The following is a 13,622-nucleotide window of genomic DNA, read 5'->3' as shown; positions in this document are numbered from 1 at the left end:
TTTGATTTATATTTATATGTACATAAACTAAAATTGGTGTTAACAAATTTCAACATACCTTGTTTCTTGGGTCTTTTAGGTTGAACATTATAGTTCTGTACTTGTTCATGTATTTGCTGTCTGTGTTGCGAAATATGTCAAACATCTCCATCTCAATGCTTGCAACAAGCTTTGCAGCTTCGCTCTCAGACATCTCCAAATCCTCACATTCACACACCCTTAGCAAATGGAAAAAGAAAAACAGTTAGTCCAGAAATATGCTGTTTTTCAAGACTGAGAGACATTTACTGAAAAAATTTAAAGCTTAGTTTGAGAAAACTGTTAAATTGTCTAGGACACTTATTTTCACTGTGTTGGTAATGCTACTTAATAACCAGTCACCGAGATGAGAATGATTCTGAATTGTGGAAGGCAAATAAAACAAATGTTGGTTCCCTCAGCGCAGTTCATTACTGCATGCTCAAGTGTCATTTTTAAAAAACAAAAAGATACTATACTTACATTTTTTTCTACTAGACCTATTATTATATGTTTTTAATAATCTCATGTTACATTTACTCCCCCAAAAAAGCAGAATATGTGCAATAAAAAAACCTAAGGCTGTGACTTTCATTTAATCAGTGATATAGTTCTCACCTTTTGAACAGGATGCTGGTGAGAGAGCGCTGGATACTCTGTCTGACCTGGTTATTGGGTTGAGAGGGCCTGGAGGAGGGTGCACTGGGTGCGGGTGGCACCGGCAGATTTCGGGTTTCATTCAGGGGTGTGGGGGCTGAAGACAGCTTCTGGCATGATGCTGAGACTAATGTGTGGCTTGATGGAGACTGAGATCCAGACTGCTTCTTTGGTATAACATATGTGGTCTTCGTTATCATAAGAGCCCCAGTCTCATGATGTCTGCGCGCTGAGGTGGTTGGGGACAATGTGGCTGGAGTCGGGCTAGATTTTTCTGGGGCGGGTGTTATTAGGGGATCTGATTCTGATGACTGATGCTTTGGCAAGTCACTGTTTACAGTTTCCTTTGCTCCTTCTTCACAGTGGCTTTGTGGCTGGGCTGCTTCAGTGGTAGGTTTAGAAAGGAGACTTGCATCTAGTGAAGGGTCTTCTGGAGATTGTGCTGAAGGAGATACAGCTTCCTTCTCAGCCTCTACCTGTTCACTGTCCTTATTAGCTGTTGGGGAAAAAAAGCACAAGAGGCCATTCTGTAAATATGAAGAAATCTCTCAGAACAGTCTATCAAATAAATCTAACTGTGATAAGAACCAACATGGCACACTAGATGAACAAGTAAGTGGCATCTTTAAAAATTAAAAATAAAATAAAAATCACAATTTCTTACTGCAAATCCATGAATAAAAACTGGTCTTGCACCCCATTAACTGCTCAGATACTAAACAGTAAATATAAAGATTTACAAGTTCTGTATCAGATTCAGAGTCCCATCTATAAGATTCGGATTCAAATTGCCAGATGTGTGAATAAACTTGTAGTTTATACGGCCAGATAATAATAGGTTAGGTGATTTAAAAAAATTCCTTTTGGTGATTTTATGACTGTAAAATTAGAAGAGGCAAAAACTGAATTACAGGCACAGAGACTCACAAGTACAGGCTCATGAACATTTAACATAAACCTGCTGTTTAAAAAAACACAAACTTTATTGTATAATACATCAAATGCTTCCCTACAATAATATTAAGGAAACTTATAGCACTTCTTAATTTTTAATTTTTATTTTTTTAGATTAACCAATTCAGCCTGGTTAAACATACTCTAAATGATAACAAGGTAAAATGTTGTACTTTGGAGCTACAATGATTAATCCAAGAGCAGTTTAGGCATTTTAAATTTGCATGTACAGCTACACTTAATATTTGCTTTTCAGCATCATTAGCACTGCCTGGCTGTACTCTCTTCACTGTTTGCAGTGAGAATTCTTGCAATTATCTTAATTTATTTGTTTAGTTTTGCATTAAAAAAAAACCAACAACAAACTGAGCTAAAGTTCAAACAACTCTGAATACACTGAGTTTTATGTGTTTAATTTTTGGTTGATCAAATATCAAACCTTAGTAAAATGTGTTTTTATATGCTATTGTTGGGGCAATCACCCATTTTATTTATTTATTTATTTTTTGTAGATGCTGAGTTCACAATAAAGCCCAGTATAGGATATTTGAAATCTATTGTGGAGAAGTCTTTGTTTGCTCACTGCTCCATGAATACTTTCATTCTGGCATATAACTATATTACTCTGTCTATCCAGAGTAATGCTAGCAAGTGAACTGTATATGTGCAGTTATTGTTTTCCGGTTCCACTCACTGGAAGAAAAAAGAAAAAGATCCTTTTTTGTATACATCTATATTCCATGTACATTTTGTATGACTTCAGTACTATGTGTTTGGTAACTCTTGTACAAAAAAAAGGACAGACTTTCCAAAACCTCTGAACTCCTGGGGTGTATTTGTTTTCCTCTCAAAGGCTTTTTAAAATTTATCAGCAATTATTGTTTACTGTGGAATGCTGAGGCATTAAAAAAGCGTGTTGAGTCTCATGAACACACTTCACATTTATCACTATGAATGAGAATTAACCACACAGGCATTGTTCTGTGATTCCAAACTACTGAAAAATAGACCCAATGTATCATTTATATTTAGATTACAAATTTCACATGCACACAAAATGTTTGATAAATGTGCTTTAGAGTTCTGCTATAAGGAGGAAAATCATAATCTACTGACTTCCTGTGCCTGACATAATAACACAAGTTCTTCCAAATAAAATTTCATAAGAAAAACTAACATCAGATCTTCATAAATCACACTGCCTCCTACTGTGTATTGGACTTGCTTTGTAAATAGCTGTCTGTGCATAAGACACAAACAAATAGCTCTGATATATTAGTGCAGAGCCACTGGGATAATAAGCAAAAACATTACAATATAAAGCCAGTTGTATTGATGAGGATGTTTCCAAAAGGACGTTAATAATCCAGCCCAAAACCTGAACTTGGTATTGATATAAAGTTAATTGTTGCTATTTATGAATTACAGCTGAATGAAATGACAACATTTTATGTTAGCTCAACTAAAGACAACCAACAATAAAGGCTTGTGTGTAAACCTGTATAATCAAAGTGCCCCTGAGGACAGGTAATGTGACTATTACAGGTTATTCTAAATAGTTAATCCCATATTTAACCATGCTAATAATTTTTTAAAATGATTGATAATGATTTCACTATATTTATTATACTTTTACATATTTAACTTCAGTTTTATTGTGAGAGTAAATTATTTTTGTTCAACAGCTAAAACACCAAAAAAAAGAAAATATATGCAATTTGTATTGCATATATAAATTGATAAACTGCACAAGTGCAATAAAACATCCCAGCTTTGCATACTACTCTGTTAGGCAAAACTTTTTAAATTGCTATTTATAAACACAGCTTTTGAACCCTAACACAAATAATGCGTGCATTTTTCAGCCTTTCCACTTATAAAACTGATGAATTTTATGCATAACATATAATACACTGGTCCCATTTGGAATATCAGACAAATACCATCCAATCTCTGCAAGACCACACAAAGTCCTGTTGACGTTGTATGGTGTGGTTTGGAAGTCTTAATGTTCACATGTGGAAGTGTTTGAGTATTTATTGTGGGATTAGGACGGATGGCACAGTGTAGCCTCAGCTTAGCAAGAATGGGAAAGATGAGCTTTTTTAGGTCAATGTATGGCATGACCATTATTATGAAGCAGGAGGCTTAAATCAATGCAATGTGAAGGAAATCAAGGAGATTTTGTATGAGTAATGTAGGCTCTTAACCTTGGATTATAAGGTGCCTTGAGGTGACTTATTGTGAGTTTGCACTACATCAATAAAAATTAAATGAACAGAAAAAGTGAACTTCCAGAAATGATGAACATTATGGTTAGAAAACCCAAATTGCTAAAAGAAACAGGAAACAATGACACATCTTCAGAGAGACAGGAAGCACCGTAGATTGTAAAAAGAATTTGGAAAAGCAAGAAAATAAAAGATCAGGGATTTAGTGCGTCATCTGCAGAGATTTTACTGCTTTCTTTTGTCCACTGTCAAGCAGAAAGGCTTAAGACAAAATGAACAATATAAAAAAATAAGGATAGAGCAAAGGAACAAACATGCAAGTGAGTCACTTCTATGAGCTAAATCATGAAGAATCTTTATTTGTGTGATTAGGCTACTGTGTATGTGAGTCAAAGTGAGAAAGAAACAAGCATTTGCCACAGTGAGTAGGTGCAAAGTTATGATGCAAATCCTTTTCAGTTGTTCAGAACACATATCTATGAAACTCCTTATTTATTGACTAAAATTAAGAATGTCGTCACTTTAGGTATTTGTGCTGAAGTTTCAATAAATGTTCAGCAAGGGAGTTTTTCAGTCACAAACTTTGGTCTTCTGAAGGTACATTTCTGCTTTAATCCTGTTCTCATCCTTTGCATAATTTCCACTGTCCCATACCGTCAGACATCATTATAATGAAAATGAACACAAACACCAACCGATTAACACCTTGACATTCAGGATCCTCATGAGGACTTAAGGCAAAGGTTCCATCTACTATTTCTTTGATTAACCTAACCACTATCAGATGAGGTGTCTTCATAGTGTCCTACTATTAGTGAAAAAACAAGAGTGGGCCAGGTGTCAAAAACTGATATTTGCTGCAGACTTCAGTAAAAACAGCTTTACTTTTCTCTGCTCACTATACGTGTTAATTGTAAATATTGCTTTTGTTGTTTTTCTGGTGTATTTCCTGACAGATGTACTAAATCTGTCAGGAAATCAGTTATTGCACTGTGAAAAACACAGAGCGTCGATGTGGCAGCTAACTGCAGTTGGCTTAAAGTTTAAATAGCAATGAATCAGTATCTAGCTCCCATGAGGTCGTTTTGAAAGCTGCACCACAGGCATACCCAAACACAACCTGACAGCAGTCCCCCCTTTTTCTGTCAATGGACTTGAGGTAGAATACTTAATATACACTGATTTGGCAAAATATCATGACTACTGTCAGGCAAAGTGAATAATACTGATTGTCTCTTCATGATGGGCATTTGTTAGTGGGTGGGATATAACTAGGGGGCAAGTGAACATTTTTTATCCCCAAAATTGCTGTTTTAGAAATAGGACACATGGGTAAGGGTAAGGATTGAGTTTTGATCAAAGTCAAATTGTGATGGCTAGATGACTGGGTAAGAACATCTCCAAAACTGCAGCTCTTGTGGAGAGTTCTGGGTCTACAGCAGGCAGTATCTATCAAAAGTGATTAAAGTAAGGAACCGTGGTGAACCAGCAACAGGTCATGGGAGGGCAAGGCTCACTAATGCATTTCGGGAGTGAAAGTTGTTCCATGTGGTCTGTTCCAACAAACAAGCTCCTGAGGCTCAAATTGTCGAAAAAGTTCATGCTGGTTCGTACAGTACATTGGAGTTTGTTGTGTAATGGGCTGCATAGCCACAGACCAGTCAGGGTGCCTGTAGTGACCCCCCTCCACCGCCAAAAAACAGAACGTGACCAGCAGAACTAGACCACAGGGGAATGGAAGAAGGTGGCCTGATCTGATGAACCACATTTTATTTTATATATACACTGTGCAATTTTTTCAGTCGCGTTATTCAGCTCCTGCTTAAATTGTACGATTGAATCGCAGGGGTTAGAAGTTCATGGGTCCCTATTCACGGTCTCACACTATACGGCCCGATGCTCTGATGCGACCTGAGTGCTCACACTGTGCGTCTATAACATGAGGTTTATAACACAAAATCTGTCACTTGCTCTCCCCCTCTTTCTGTCTTTCACTCACACAGACACACACACACCACCACCATCAACTTTGCTATATTGCTAATGAAAAACATTGACCAGGCAGCTGCAATTGAGCAGCAATGTCCATCCAACTCTTTTCATGGTTGATGCGGTCGTGATAATTTTGTGAGGCCACATCGAAAAGTTCTACGCGCTGCGCTGCCATGCTACTCCGTCTTTTTCACTTCCATTTCTGTGTTTGCGCGTGCGCAGTGTGAGAGTTTGCGTTGAAACCCTCACGAGGGGGCGACAGGATTTCAAACAGGTTTGATTTTCTTGTGACCATATGATTGCTGATCGGGAGCTGATCGGGAGGTTTTAATCGCTTCTCGTTATCCCATGTATACAACATGGGATGCATGACACACAGGTAAGGCCGAACTCGGGGCGATCCCCAAAACGATCGCACGACTGAAAAATAGTCTCGAAATGAGCCAGTGTCTCAAAATCGCACAGTGTATGCCCAGCTTTAGGCAGTAGCTCATAATGTTATGCCTGATTGGTGTATTTACTAACAGCAACAGATTTACCAAGTTATTATCATAACTTTTTGTACCACTCTTTTTTTCTTTCTTTTTTAGCCAGACTGGTGTAATAATTTCCTTTTCTATTCATTTTGTAATTTTTCCAAGCAGGATATACTCATCCATCACAAGGCCCTGTCAAAATGGATGCATCTGATTTTTTTATTTTAAACACAGTGCGATTTCTAATTTAACTATATTTTTTACAGCATTATTCTTAAGCATACGAATCCATCTAATCCAGGGGTGTCAAACTCAAATACACAGTGGGCCAAAATTCAAAACTGGAACAAAGTCGCGGGCTAACGTTAATATTTATTGAAATATATTTATTCCTCCAGATATAAGAATGAATCTTTTCTTATGGACTCAAACACGTTTTGCTGAAAAACTGAATATGGAACAAGCAAAGTTTAATACTAAACAATATATATATTAGCTGTATAATACCAGTAGGCCAGCTCTGATAGTAATTTGGTATGGCTTCGCGGGCCAAATGTAATTAGGCTGCGGGCCAAATTTGGCCCGCGGGCCAGAGTTTGACACCTATGATCTAATCCATCCATATGCACAAAGAATAAGATAAAATAACAATGAATGTAATGATTTTTAAATAATTATTGTAGGTTCTTTACCTTACAACATAAAGTGCGACAAGGCAACTATTGATGTGATTTGGCGCTATATATAAACAAAACTGAAATGAATTTAAATCTTATAGTTTTTTTTTCCTGCAATGACTCCAGCACTAAGAAATTATTACAACAATGCAATTAAGTGTTATCTGTAAAATCAACTTTTGCTTTAGCTTTATTCCCACTGCACAAACCAAATTTTTCTTCTCAATAAAACCTTTGAGTAGCTGAGATACAAACAATATACTGCATACACTGTATATACTTTTTATTTAAATTAAGCAATTAGTCTAAGTAAAAATATAATAATCCTGTTATTGAAATTGGGTCAGTCTTCTTTTTGAGGTTCTCTTTTCTTACATCTCTGGGTTTTCAGCACTGCTGCTATTTTTAAGTCACCCGTTGGAAGACCACTTGCATGTTGACATTTGTGATATACAAATGTTTTAACTTGAACCCAGGTTCTAAACATTAATGTATTACAAATTCAGACTGTGACCATCAACACGCAGAGTTCTGGAATGAACTTAAATAATTGCACGCCATTATGTGCCAGTACACATTTTTTTTAAGCAACACAATCTTTGCTCGCTGCAAGTTATGCACTTCCACAAAATGAAAATCAAATTAAAGGATAACTGTAATATGGTTGGGTGATTTCCTCCACAGTCCAGATGCCATACTGTTGCTTTCGGTATTGCTAATGGCCAGTAGCATACCCTCAATAATGCACACTGTGTAGCCCAAGCAGGAGAAGAGGGCACAGGTGAAAGAGAAACACACACACCGGGAGTACATTTTTGGTCCAGCTTGTGTTTTGTGTGTAAAATATTTCATCTGTCACACTTTCATTCTTCAACTGCCTAGTCCTAGACAGCTGAGTCCAGCAGTCGAAAAATACAGATCTTTTCTCATTTGATGATGATGGTTGAGCTTCATTGCTTCAGTGACTTCAAAGCAGCACAGAAGTCCAGACATGTACCTGTTTGTGTGCACCCAAGCATGCTCAGATACCTGTGTTGCAAGTGTCGGCTATATGTGGAGGTGCAAAATGAACCAAGAGCGAGGCAGATTCAATTTTTTATGAATCTCATAATAATGATAATTTAATGCATTACTTGGGAAATGAGATTTGTGAAAAAATGCCTTGACCTGAGAGCTATAGCTGCTCACTTTGCCCATAGGTGATCTCTGACATCCATCACCACAACCCTATACTGCTGACATACTGGACAAAGAACTGGTAAGGAGTACAGATGCACAAGTGCTAGGGAACTAAATGGGACTGAAAATAGCATCCGCATGGGAAGACGTCTGGATATGGGTCGGATGATGATCTTGAAAATGTGTTTCAGTCTTTAAAAAAACCTGTTGAGGCCTCAAAATTAATTTAGTTTCTAGCACCTTGTTGGGAGAACATCCAAGAGGAGTTGAAACTTTCAGAAATGGCGACAGTGATGAGTTCTCCAATGTGTTAAAAACTGTGTGGCAAATGATTGAACAAATTATGAACCAAATGCAAAGATTGGAGATTTTCTCATTTACGATACATATAACTGAAAAGTTCAGAGAAAATCTTTGTACACAGGGGACAAATCTAAAAACCAATACTAATCTTCAGATCCTCTGGCTGCTTGGATCAAAAATATTCCATAGTGCAAAATATTGTGATCAGAGTCACACCCAAATTGCAAGCAAACATATTCTGACCCTGCATTAACAAATACGAAAAAATAAAATAAAAAAATTCTAACTTAAAAAAAATAAAAAATAAATGTGAATCATGGAATTGGCATGCTTTGGACGAAGAAATAGAGCATCCATTAGAACTGTCATATTTATCAATGGTCAGCTTCTACTTAAAGGGTCAATTGGTGCACAATGGGTGGCTAACTTACACATCTGTGACCGATATTTGAAAGTTCTGCAGCAACATATACTGCTTGAGGCTTGCTCATTGCAGTAAGACATTACCAAGTCACATTATGCAAGTACTACAACAGCATGTCTCCTCTGCAGTGTGGCAGCTTAAAAAAAATTAAAAGATCAAATGATTTTCCCTTAGTTTCCAGTTTTAAAATCAAATATTTTTTCTCAACTTCAAATAAATTAGATTAAAGAAGAATCACAACGTTTTTGGAAATGACACTACCCTAATTTGACTTTATGAGGCGAGAAACATAATTAAGTTGGACCCAGAAGAAAATTAAAACTGTAAACCTCCTCCTCACATCTTTAAGACTCACTGAGAGTAGAATTTCAGTAATTTAATACATTTATAATCAAGTTGTGTTTTAATGATGAATAACATGCTGGGCTATTTTTCAATCAAGCTATTCCCTTCTGGTCATTAAACTTTTTTTTTTAAACTAAGATGGCATAATGTTACTGATCTTTTCACGTTCCCAACACAAAATCAAAATAGGGGTAAAGTAGGTTGAGAGCACTTCACACCAAATTTCACTGAACAAAAAAACCCCAAAACCCAAAAGAGTTTAAAAATTTTTGTAAGCTGCGTTTCTAAATATCTCCTTTCATAAAGAAGAGATTATTCAGCACTGTTCTGCTATACACACACACACACACACACACACACACACACACACACACCCCTTCAGGAGAAAATAGTGAACGCTTCAAACACTGCAACTATAGGTATGCTAGCACATATGTTTGTTTTTTGATGGAAAAAAATCATTTAATTTCTTCAGAATGATACTACTTGGAATAATATTCAATAATAAATACTCTAGGTTACTAATTCTCTGCTATCACACAAGAATGTCAAGAAATCTCCATACTGAGTAGATGTCAAAAATGTGAACTACTCAGAACATCAGCAGTGTTCTTTCCATGGTTGCACATTATTTGTTTGGCCAGTAGAGGGTGCTTGTGTTTTACAATTAGGTTTGAGATGGTATTAAAAAGATTCGACTGTTGGAAAAAACACACTGAATATATACAGGCCTTTCGAAGCATGCAAGACAAAACTAAAGAGGTTTAAGATGCAGCCCCGAAAATAAAATAAAAATGAAAAAAAAAACCTTCAATCCGCTGAGGCAAAATTTCTCAAAATGGAATTTAACAATCAAGTATTTGTGCTCTGATTCAAATTAAATATAATACAGCCCCCTCTTTTCTTGGTGTAAACAATCAAACTAATCAAAAGTCTTTCCCTCAAAAGCAACACTACACACCATAAGGTTGCAGCTTGGTGCTCAACCTGAAAACAGTGAAGTCTATGAGGACATATAGCTATAATTTTCACACATGCAGCGCAGCTCCCAAACTTTTCTCGACACAGCCCAGCAGAGGTGGATGGGAGAATGCACATAAATGTCCAGCACAGCTGGATTGAACATAAATTTTCTTCAGCCTGCCAGCTCCCTTTCCAAAGTCTGTGTGATGTCTGATTGCAGGCAGGTGAAAATGGCACAGGCAACGATTAAATGCATTCACAGTTTGTGAGTGGGTGTCATGTTTGTGTACACCATTCCCAGGCAGCTCCTTCGTCCAAACCAAGCAGAATATTTTCAGAAGTGAGAAAGCATGAAGCAAACTATGACTATACATGAAGCCTGCTGAGTGCTACTTATGAATAAAGGATAACTTTGGATAATATTTGGACCTCGTTCTCCTGAAACTGTCTGGGCAACATGTGTGGTAATATCCTAAGAAATACTGTGGGGGGAAAATGCTTGCATGCCCGTATGTTATCCAGAAAATCAGTCAGGTCTCATATGAAAGCATTAGTCATGTGCAAGCTCTATGAATACGAAATATCTGGTATTCATGCTTACTTCATGACATGTGTTCAGTGGAGTGGGCTGAAAGTTGGATGCTGGTTTGGGAAGTTTGGAAAAGTAAGAAATATACTCTAAGCAAGAGCTTCACTCAGATAACATCTGATACAATTCATTACCATCATCACAAAAATCATGACACCCATCGAATCACTCATCCATCACATCATATGTGTGTGCAGCTACACAATCAATTGAAAAGCTATAATTACTAATTAAAGGCTTCTCCAATCAGAAAGGTTATTCAGGGAAATATTATTACATACTCTTAACGGTTACGAGTGTAAAGAATGGATGGAGACCACAGACCTTGTCCCTTCCTGCAACTCCAAACTGATCATAATCCAACAAGGCTTTGCATGTTCAGCTTCATTGGTTTTGTGTTTTGTCATGTGTGACAAGATGTGCTATGACACAAGTATGACAGGGACTACTGCAGCAGACCACTCAACTCCATCAGTTTTGAAAAAAGAAAAAAAAAAAGGCCAAATCCATTTGTACAAGAAAAATAAAGCAGGTAAAGAATTTTTTATCCAGATGCAGTCACTGCTCTAAATCAAGACTAATTACTGCAATGTACTATAGCATTTTTTGTCTTCGTAGTCATAATTATCTTCAACTGAAAGAGTTCGATTTATTGTATGAATGTTGTTTTATTTATTGCTTATAGTGTGTACTATTTTAGAGGCACCTACAGAAGTAGCACATCTATTCGATGTATTTTATAATTCAACAAGGAATTCCAATTCTAAATGTTTTAACTTAAGAAATATATGTTAAAATGGATTTTTATGCTTTGTTGTTTTCCCTGCCTACTGAGCAATAAACTTGAGACAGAACCTGTTGTAAATAGCAAACTTTTTGCAATGAATATGGTCTTAGGTCAAGTTGATCAAATGTGTAGCAACAGTGATAAACGCTGCTCAAGATAAATAAATAAAAAAAAATCATAGCTGGTCACATTTTGGTTCTGTGTTGTTTCCTTTGGTGTTTTAAGAACTATTATTTTTTCTATGAATGTATCTGTGTGAAAACAGACGCTTCAGACACCCAAACTACGGACCCTTTCTCTCTTTTTTTCATTTTAACAATGCCATGCACTGACTTCCAGCAGTACAGAAAAACTTCTTTAAAGCATTTTGGCTCTAACACAGAACTTTCATCTCTTTCCAAAACAGAAATAAAAGAATTATCAATACACGAAGCAATCGTACTGTTCAGTGTACAGACACTAGACTATTTCGCCTGCTTTTGAGAGTGTTTGTGAAACATTATGCGGTTTAATTTGCTTGGTAGTGCACTATGCATTTTTCAGAGCAGTGCTAAAATTCCAAAGAAAAAATGGGATACGAATGATCACCTTTTTGGATTGGTGTATCTGAGAGCAAAAATGCTAACTTGCTGTTCCATGTACTGTATCGCCAATAATGAAAACTAATGGGACACAGATGGAAAACCTATCTGATTTCATTTACTATCCAAAGGAAACCCCATCCATTCCATCACTGTTCTGCAACTATGAAGAGGTTCAACGTCCATGAACCATGCTTTCAGCTTTGCAATAACATGCTCTTTCCTTTGGTTGTTAGGTTACATGAAAGAGGTTACATCTTTCTGAAAGGTGCAGATGCTTATTGAGGGGACAGCTAGAAATGCAATTTGTTATATATACACTGATGTAAAAGAAATTCTGCATACCAAGTGGGAACAAAGAAATTTTTTTTGTCTTCTAATTTAGGAGTACCAATATAATTAATATGATTAGAAACCACAGCGAGAGATCCCTGAGAGTACTTTGATGGTGGGCAGGGGCAATCCTCAACAAGCTCCTCCTTACACAAAGGTAAAAGCCATATGAGTTCAACGTTCCATTTCTGAGTCGGCTCATGTTGCAGCAATGAAATTGTGCAGAATATCATCACATTAAGTGACACCACAGTTCAACAGGTCATAATTGACTGCTGCCATCACAATCACCCTGAGGAAAAACTGGTGAAAAATTATGTCTCAGCCTGCATCACTGTCTGATCTCTATCCCACTGAGACACTGTGTGGCACAGAACAAAAGCTGGAGAAATGACTCCGAACCATCAGCTTTTGCCAGAATTGTGCCAGTGATCACACAGCTCCACACATTCAGAGGCTCCATGAGGCATTAAGCAGTGGCTACCACCAGTGATCAACCAGGTTTCTGATGGGCTGCTGGGTAGCTACTGTAAATTGAGTTCATGTTTTCAAGAAACTTACTGTTTTGATCTCTTGAGTTGTTTTGTGTGTTTGTGCAAGTGTGTAGAGTAGACTTCCTTTGCCATCAGTATATATGCGGGCTTAAATTACATGCTCCCATCTTTCTCCCTCTTTTACCTATTTATATCTTTCAAAATGTGAGAAAGACATGATATTGTTATCTTGTTATAACCAGACTATTTTAATCTCGACATTTGTTTTCACCTTTGTGTTTTTTAGTCTGTTGAGTAATTTTGCAAAATTTTAATTTTGACAGTCCAGTCAAGTTGGGCCAGAGCCCAAAGTTCACAAATTATTAATTAATTATTGTTGTTAATGTGTATAAAATTGTAAAGAAATATGGTTTGTACATGTTTGAAAGAGCAAAAAAAGAGTGTAGGGATTTAAATTTTTAAGTTAAATGTGGGATAACATGGCCTAAGTAAGGCTATTTAACACTATGAATGTACCAGGTTTATAAGAGAAAAAAAATAAAAATAAAAATATGTACACCTCTTTCATTCCCAGTTTTTGTGTGTGTGTGTGTGTGTGTGTGTGTGTGTGTGTGTGTGT

General features: G+C 36.7%; 1 protein-coding gene across 1 annotated transcript in view; it reads right to left on the bottom strand.

Moving 5' to 3' along the window:
- Positions 1 to 13,622, bottom strand: part of LOC102214599 (uncharacterized) — a 31,733-nt gene that overhangs the window by 9,815 nt on the left and 8,296 nt on the right. The window contains exons 8-9 of the mRNA XM_005731785.1: positions 637 to 1,171; positions 59 to 218 (exon numbers count right to left, since the gene is read on the bottom strand). Of these exons, the coding sequence (XP_005731842.1) occupies positions 59 to 218; positions 637 to 1,171 (695 nt within the window). The remainder of the gene's footprint in view (positions 1 to 58; positions 219 to 636; positions 1,172 to 13,622) is intronic.

Source organism: Pundamilia nyererei, unplaced genomic scaffold (assembly GCF_000239375.1).
Source record: "Pundamilia nyererei isolate P.nyererei 1_Seehausen unplaced genomic scaffold, PunNye1.0 scaffold00044, whole genome shotgun sequence".
NCBI classification, from domain to species: domain Eukaryota; kingdom Metazoa; phylum Chordata; class Actinopteri; order Cichliformes; family Cichlidae; genus Pundamilia; species Pundamilia nyererei.
This window is presented reverse-complemented; position numbering and strand designations above follow the sequence as displayed.